Source organism: Oryza brachyantha, chromosome 3 (genome assembly GCF_000231095.2).
Source record: "Oryza brachyantha chromosome 3, ObraRS2, whole genome shotgun sequence".
Lineage (NCBI taxonomy): Eukaryota > Viridiplantae > Streptophyta > Magnoliopsida > Poales > Poaceae > Oryza > Oryza brachyantha.
The window spans coordinates 5,220,643-5,229,059 of record NC_023165.2 but is presented as its reverse complement, the minus strand read 5'-3'; the positions used below and the strand labels follow the sequence as shown (position 1 = coordinate 5,229,059).

Genomic DNA, 8,417 nt, shown 5'->3' with positions numbered 1-8,417 from the left:
TTTATTTTTATCCCTAGGGAACTAAACAGTAAAAAAACACATGGTATGCCACATAGATGCTACAGTGGCACTGCTGTCCCAAATGGAGCTAGCCAAAGCTATATGTGCCATTTTTTTAGTTGGTGGGAAAAAATAGCGCCAATGTTTCAGCTCTTATCGCCATTTTTTTCGCTTGGCGGCAACCCAAAAGCGCACTGGTTGGGTCTTAAAAAGAAATCTCGCTCGTTCCGGATACTGTTCTTCTTTTACCTCCTGAAGCACTCCCAGTCATTTTCCCCCCAACTCAAAGAAAAGCAAGCTCAATCCTCCACAGATCCAGCAGTAGTCAAGCAATCTAACCTTCACACCCACAAAATCGAAATCTCCTGCCTCAGATCCACCCAAATCAGTCAAAGATGTCTCTCTGTTGGCCCCCATTTGAGCAGATCTAATCCTCCAAAAATCCCCTCTCCATCTACTAGCTTGTGATCTACTAGCTCTGAAAATTCACGGGTCCTCCTGTTAATCAAGCTGTTGATTCTCTGCTGCATCCAGATTACGTTTCACTCCATCGAGTGAATCCTACTGCTGGCCCAAGGCTCTTCTGCTCTCTTCTCTTTGGTTTGTTATTTGCTCTCTGTCATAATTTCTTTAAAGAATTTTATTTCCTTCTATATTTGGTCTTTTGGCTGCCTTTTACTTGGGCTAGATCTATACTTTAGCAAATGTCTAAAAAAAAACCTTGTATGTATCTGCATTGGACTTAAATGGGTTGTAACTCTTCTGTTTCCTTGCTTTAGAGTGGAACAAATAGACATACACTGAAAAGCTTCTGCACTTATTTGGGACGAGAGAACGAAAGGCAGTGGTATCAATAATCATTTACAGTTTAATCTAGACAAGGAGGAAGTAAGTACATTTATTCATCAATTCACCAATATATGTTTGCATGACATGCAATTCTTTTCTCGTATATTTGTTGTGATTATTTTTTATGGATGAACAATCAACTTATTATTCTTAGGGACTGACGGACTGGTATGGTTATTAGGAGTGAATTGTTCTGCTCTAGCTAGTTAAGATATAAATGATGATATGCACATGCTATAATATCATAGAGTGAGACTATTCTCTTTTTAGTGCAAAGTTGAAAAATACGTTACCTATCTAATGCCATACAGTAAACTTTTAATAGTTAAAAGCATTAACAACCATGAAAAAAATTGTTTCAGATTAATTAAGAAGATTAACCATGTCACTAGAAGAAGAGCGCAGTTGGATGTATAGTGGGTGGAGTGATGACGGACGACACTCTCAGGAGTGGATGCGCAACACAAATAATTTTTTGGCTCATGCTTTTCAAGGTGTTCGTAATGCTAAGTTTGGAATTCCCTGTCCTTGCTCAAAATGTCGCAATGGAGTCAGGCGAACAAAAAATTTAATGACCACTCATCTTTGTCAATGGGGGTTCATGCCTGGCTATTTTAGATGGACTGAACATGGGGAAAGACATGTTGGGGTGTCTAGAATAGAGGAGACTTATAGTGCCGCTGACCGCTTAGATGGCATGTTGGGTGACTTTGGGGATGCAGTTCATATTGATAATATAGATGAGGAGCCCACTGCAGATGCCAAAGCGTTCTATTCCATGTTGTCAGCCGCACAAGATCCGGTTCACAATTTAACTTTAGTATCACGTTTAACTGCAGTAACACGTTTGATGGGCATTAAGTCACAGCATAATCTATCTGCAAAATGCATAAATAATATACTTAGCTTGTTTGGAGATGTTCTGCCACAAGGACATATCATGCCATCTACATTATATGAGTGTATGTGTCTTTTAAAAGGACTCAAAATGCCATATGTGAAGATTGATGCTTGCTATAATAATTGTATGCTGTACTATAAGGAGAACAGTGACAAAGAGTACTGTGATTTCTGTGGGGAACCTCGGTATGAAATTGTTCAAGAGGAAAACACAGGTAGAAAGCATAAACCAATTCCACGAAAAGTTTTACGTTACCTCCCATTTATACCAAGATTGCAAAGGATGTACATGGAGCCGGAAACTGCAAAGCATATGCAGTTTCATAAGGAAGGGAAACGCGTTAATCCAGGACTTATGGTGCATCCATTTGATGGTGAGGCATGGAAAGAATTTGATAAGATCTTTGCTAACTTTGCAATGGATGTACGTAATGTTCGTGTTGTATTAGCTACAGATGGCTTCAATCCATTTAGTTTTGGAGCTACACAATATTCTTGTTGGCCAGTTTTTGTGGCACCTTTGAACTTACCTCCGTCTCTCTGTTTAAAACCAGAAAATATATTTCTTAGTCTAGTGATCCCTGGACCAAAGCATCCTGGCAAGAACATGAACGTTTTCATGGGACCACTAGTTGATGAGTTAAAGGAGGCATGGCAAGGGGTACAGACTTATGATAGCTCTCTCAAGCAAAATTTCAACATGAGGGTGACCTATTTTTTCTCTGTACATGACCATCCTGCATTAGGCATGTTTTCTGGATGGTCTACACATGGTAGCTTGGCTTGTCAAGAATGTATGGGGGATATTCATACAATTTGGCTAGACAAAGGGCACAAGTATAGCTGGTTTGATTGTCATAGAAGATTTCTTCCCCTTGACCATGAGTTTAGGGAGCAGCATAATACATTTCGAAAAGAGACAACAGTGCATGACATGCCTCCACATAGGTTAAATGGGGAAGAGGTGCTAGCATATATGAATAATATCAAAGATAACTCATTTGTGGGTTATGGCGAGACACACAATTGGACACACATTCCTATCTTGTAGGAGCTGCCATATTTCCCTAAACTTTTGCTTCGACATAACATCGACGTCATGCATAATGAGAAAAATGTTGCTGAAGCAATTTTTAATACATGCCTTGATATTCCCAATAAGACTAAGGACAATATCAAAGCTCGCCTTGACCAAGCTGAAATATGCAATAGAAGTCATCTAAACCTTGTAGAAAAACCAAATAACAAGTGGGAGAAGCCTATTGCATCATTTTGCTTAACAAGGGCCCAAAAGAAGGATGTAATGAAATGGTTTATGGAGCTCAAATTTCCAGATGGGTATGCAGCCAACATAAGGAGAGGGGTTAACATTGAGCAATTAAAAATACATGGTCTCAAAAGTCATGACTACCATATATTTCTTGAGCGGCTATTGCCTGTTATGCTTCGAGGGTTTGTACATAATGATGTTTGGGAGGTATTAGCCGAGCTAAGTTATTTTATAGATTGCTTTGTTCCAAAGAAATAGATCCTGTCCAGATGCTGAAATTGGAGGCAGACATTCCTGTCATAATTTGCAAATTAGAGAAAAATTTTCCCCCAGGGTTCTTTAATCCAATGGAACATCTAATGATACACCTTCCTTATCAAGCAAGAATTGGAGTCCTGTTCAATATCGTTGGATGTATAATTATGAGAGGTATATAGCTCAGTCTTTGAATTCTATCCATTCCTATTACTTATTATTATCATTACTGTTATAAGGAATAATTTGTTTCAGTTAGGTCGATGGTCTGACAGACTTGTTAATGTAGGTTCATAAAAAAGGTTAGACAAAAAGTTCGCAATAAGGCACGTGTTGAAGGATCAATTGTTGAGTCCTATCTTGTTGACGAAATTTCAAGCTTCACTTCCCTGTACCTTCCTGAAACTATATCTAACTCACGAAATCGACCTCACCGCTATGCTCAACATTCTGTTATGAGCACAAGTAGCCTAAGCTTATTCCAAGTTAGGGGATGGAAGGTTGGAAGAGGGATATCTAGAGTGTTAACTATGGAAGAATACAAGACAGCAATGATATATATTTTGACAAACATGGTTGAAATGGATGAGATTATGAAGTAAGTTGTCTAAATCTACTATTAACGGCTAAGTTCTTAAGTACTCATATGATTATATAAAATATGTAGAAAATTTGAACGTGAACAATGGAGGCGCTCGAGACCACCAAATCAAAAGGAATTAGATAGATTAAGGCGAGATGGAGGTGGTAATAATAAACCCAGCTTGCTGGATTGGTTCAAAACTTTGGTATGTGAAACCATATGTGCTAGTAATCAGTGCCTGCACCAAGTTTTCTCAAAACAAATTTGGATCTAATCATGTGTTTATGAATTGCAGTGCATCAAGGATGCAAGCATATGTAATGAATTGCGCCACATTTCACGAGGATGTAGCTTAAAAGTTAAGTCATATGACATGTATGAAGTTAATGGGTACAGATTTCGATCTGAGAAGTATGAAAAATCTAGGGGGAAGCTTGCTACTATTAATACCGGGGTACTTGCTATGGGAGTTGACGATATTACTAATGATGAGCTTGAGTATTATGGTTTTATCAAGGACATTATAGAGCTCAAATTTGATGGTGATAATGAGTTTGCTCTTGTGTTGTTTGAGTGCCATTGGTTCCACCCAACTGATGGAGTGAGACACTTGAACAGATTTGGATTAGTCGAGGTAGCACATGCATCATCCAATCCTACCAATGAGCCTTTTGTTCTTGCTAACCAAGTAACCCAAGTTTATTATGTTCCATATGCATGCACTTCTGATGAAACTCTTAATGCATGGTGGGTTGCCTACAAGGTGGCACCTCTAGGTAGTGTACCAACTCCCTCAATGGATGATTACAGTGATGCACCTCAAACAACTATAGATGTCTTTCAAGAAGATGGTCTGCAAGGTGACTTATTTGTACAACTAAGATTTGGCCTTGATAACATTGCACCTCGAGGTTCAGATGAGGTTGATGACCCAGATGATTTGTTTGTCCTAACGAATCAAGAACATTCTGGTAGTATAGGGCATGATCATCCATCTGATGAAGACGAAGAAAACATGTCTGATACAGAATCATGTCCTGAAATATATGTTGAAAATTACCAAGAAGACATTGATGATTTGTAATTTTATATTTTAGTATTGGTATTATAAATATATATTGTGAGTGCATTCAATTCACCAAACAATCCTCCCTTTCCTTATTTATAACTTTGCAATTTACAATATTGTCTAATTCCCATATATTTATTATTTGTAGGATGACACTTGGAAGAAGGCAATGCCGTCCTATCGAGAACTCAGTAGCTATTGAGAATCTTATTGAGGATGAGGGTTACTTACGGGGTCCTTCTGAACTTCCACCTGCTATTCCTAATGAGAAAGATCGCCCATTGATTGAACCTGATGGCAATACGTAAGTCTTTTTCTCCACCACTTGAATCCCATACAATACTTATTTATATACTAAACATATATTGCTTCCTTCTAGCCACTGGATTGAACTCTCTATATTACATAAAGGCCGGAAGCCAGCAAGTGTATTGTCATGTCTCCTAAGGGAATATCATCCTGGAATTGTTAACTACAAAGGAAAAACATTGGTGGCAAAGAAATGGCTGCATTATGAAGCTCAAAAGGACACAAGTGGCCGTTCTGTTGCCAATGAAGTTGAAGATAATTTCTGGGTAAAATAAAATTCACCTATTATATATTCTTTTTCCATTGTTTCTATGTTTCTGCACACATTTTTTAATTTCATATGATAGTTATATAAGATACTGTGAACCTAATTTACCTCTTTTGTGCACAGCTAAGGTTTAGGTGTGAACCTCAATATGCAGAAGCTGCAAGACAACATGTTGGAAGGTGCTGCAAGGTTCTCATCACAAGTGTCATGTACTATGCTAGGATCAATGCCATAATAGACCACTGTCGCAAAGTTGAAAAACAAAAAAAGATATCAGACAAGGCTGCTGGGCACTGTTATCTACTAAGAAATGAGTACATAGCACAAAAACCTAAATGGTGCACTCAGGAGGCTTGGGCTGTTCTAGTTGATGAATGGTGTGATCCTTCCTGGATTAAAAAATCAGAGAAAAGTCGTGCCAATAGAACCAACTCAAAATATAAGCCTCATAAGGGTGGTTCTAACTCCATTGCGATAATAAGACAAAAAATGGTGAAATGTTTAATCTTAACTTGTTTTCGTTACATAAACTCCAAAAGATAGCAATTTAAACATTTTTCTGGTTAATTTCACAGTCTATGAGAGAAGGGCGGGACATAAGTAAGATTGAGGCGTGGGTCTACACACATAGAGGGGCCGATCCAAATAACCCTGATGAACTGAACACTGAGGAAGCCACCGAGTGTCTGGTACTTGCTTGTTTATCTGATTTATCATGTGCACTAACTTATTTACTGTGATGTATATGAACATACATTTGTTATTGTTGGAGATCATGCATTTTAACATGATTTATCATTTATATGGGCAATCATACAAATTTATTGAATTTTGTTTTGTAGAAGGATTATAGAACAAATGTTGCTAGATTACGTGGGAAAGGATACAATTGGAAGAATAATCCTGTTGATCCTCAAGCTCTATACAATTGCTCTGCCAGGAAGGGACATGGTAGATGGGCAACATTTAATGGGCTTATTAATGATAAAGAGGCTATTGATGAGGTTAGAGTTGGTAGAGCTTCCTCCGTTGTTCGTAAGCGTCTTTGTCAAGAACAAGATGAAAATGAGAAAAGAAGGCAGTCTGAAAAGATTCGGAGAACAGAGGATCATGCTAAGAGTGTCTTATCATGGGGTTTAGGCTTGTATGATCATTGCAATGGCATGCATAAGCTTCTTGTGGTGCAGTACTCTACCTCTACTCACAATACTAATTTTATTCAGGTTTATCCTAAATAAATATATTGTGTTTACACACACTTATTGTTTTTAGACTCTTGCTACCAACCAAGGTGTTCCTGCTAATGAAATTCCACCTCGATTTCCTCCACCACCATCTCCTCCAGGCTCTCACAATGAATCTCCTATTCTTGTATGTGCAGTTCTTGGTACACATTTTTATTTTTTTTGATGCATTGATGCATTCAGGCTATCGGTGTTCTTTATTCATAAGTGTCTGTTTTGGTATTAATAATAGCTACTTCCTACTTCCAATCATGCAACACTTTAACTGAAACTTAGTTGTGGCCAAGACATTTTCCCATACAGTTATCCTAATACAATGGTTTTATCTGAATTTAGCTGAAATTATAAAATGCTATGCAAATAATTTGCATGAGATAATTGCTTGCCATGAACAAGACTTATTTCATATTTTGCATGTTAAAAAGGTGTAACAAAAAACATTTTTATTCAGGTGAACAATTGTTTAGGTTAAATTATCATGTTATTGTCCTATGTATATTATGATTTGTTTAACTTTGCATTGTCACTAGCTGATTATGATGTAGTTGAAAATTTTCTCTGTAAAACAATTATATGATTGAACCAATATATTTATTATGTTATTATCTTCTGATTGAATTTTTCTTATTTAGAACATGGCCTGCAAATTACTAATTTTGCAATGGACCTATTTTACAGCATGATCATAACATGATTGCCCTTGTTGAACTGAAAAACCAAGAGAGTGCATTCAATGTGGTTGCTGAAGGAATGTTCGGAGGCTACTTAAGTGCAATGTGCAACGAAGCAGAAAGTTCCTCTCCAAATTTGGATGATGAAATTGACCCCTTCTGATTTAGTCTCCTTTAAAATATTAAAACTTGTTAGCTACTTAATTAGTATTTTTTTGGTCCCTTGTAGACAATTACTCTGCTTTAGCAACTCTAGCTAATGCAGGTAATGATTATTATTCTTTTGGTCCCTTGTGGACAAGCATTCTGCTTTAGCAAGTCTAGCTAATGCAAGGAATGAATCTACGCTACATGATGATCTTTTGCTGGATTGTAGCCAACATAAAAATGTTGCATAGGAGTAAATTCTATACATGTAATAGGATAAATTAGTTGAGACTATCAAACCCAGTGACATTACTGAATTTGGACTTGAGTGTCGTATGGCTAATTGATCTAACATGTTTTTACATATGTGTGCATTAATTTCATTATTAATAAAATACCACTTTTAGTATGCACGGACATGCTATTATACTAGTAATAGAGAAATTATGAAATATCCACAGGAAATGTTTTCCTAGGGTGTAGATTAAACTACAAACCCTAGGGCTATGTACTTTCCATGTTGGCAACCAAATGCCATGTAGGAAACCTGAGTTTTAGTTCCCTAGCCCCTGTAACCATAGGGAAAGAATTTGTCCCCTTGAGTTTGAAAAGAGGACTCTAGGGAAACACTTCTTTCCCCCACAAGACTTTCCCTAGATGTAATTCCCTAGCATAATAAGAAGGGGAATATTATCCTATGGTTTTTTTCTTATTCCCTAGAGTATATGTCACTTGGGAAACTCTTGATTTTTTAGTAGTGTCTGTTCATGCGTGGATTTATTTTCTTTGTAAATATAGACGCATATCGTTCAAGAGGAGAGACTTGCACACATAATTTGTAGCGTACGTATG

At 37.3% G+C, this 8,417-nt stretch overlaps 1 protein-coding gene across 3 annotated transcripts; it reads left to right on the top strand.

The window, feature by feature from the left end:
* Positions 1–240: 240 nt before the first annotated feature.
* Positions 241–7,966, top strand: LOC107303725. 3 transcript variants are annotated; one of them, XM_040522253.1, is made up of 11 exons: positions 3,434–3,448; positions 3,564–3,872; positions 3,942–4,062; positions 4,153–4,977; positions 5,075–5,230; positions 5,306–5,501; positions 5,627–5,995; positions 6,079–6,192; positions 6,346–6,684; positions 6,776–6,874; positions 7,426–7,966. In XM_040522253.1, the coding sequence occupies exons 5-11, from the start codon at positions 5,076–5,078 to the stop codon at positions 7,579–7,581; spliced, it is 1,428 nt and encodes a 475-aa protein (XP_040378187.1). In that variant the 5' UTR covers positions 3,434–3,448; positions 3,564–3,872; positions 3,942–4,062; positions 4,153–4,977; position 5,075; the 3' UTR covers positions 7,582–7,966. The 3 variants fall into 3 exon arrangements, with proteins under 3 accessions (XP_015689722.2, XP_040378187.1, XP_040378188.1); XM_015834236.2 differs by lacking the exons at positions 3,434–3,448; positions 3,564–3,872; positions 3,942–4,062; positions 4,153–4,977 and adding exons at positions 241–600; positions 780–888; XM_040522254.1 differs by lacking the exons at positions 3,434–3,448; positions 3,564–3,872; positions 3,942–4,062; positions 4,153–4,977 and having other exon boundaries at positions 5,168–5,230; positions 5,338–5,501.
* The last annotated feature ends 451 nt before the right edge of the window (positions 7,967–8,417 follow it).

What these genes read in the sequence shown, in the direction of transcription:
- LOC107303725 (XM_015834236.2), top strand. Translation starts at nt 5,076, where the DNA reads ATGACACTTGGAAGAAGGCAATGCCGTCCTATCGAGAACTCAGTAGCT. An exon ending in AAGTTGAAGATAATTTCTGG is followed by an intron (nt 5,502 to 5,626) that starts GTAAAATAAAAT and finishes TTTTGTGCACAG; the next exon opens with CTAAGGTTTAGGTGTGAACC. An exon ending in CGATAATAAGACAAAAAATG is followed by an intron (nt 5,996 to 6,078) that starts GTGAAATGTTTA and finishes TTAATTTCACAG; the next exon opens with TCTATGAGAGAAGGGCGGGA.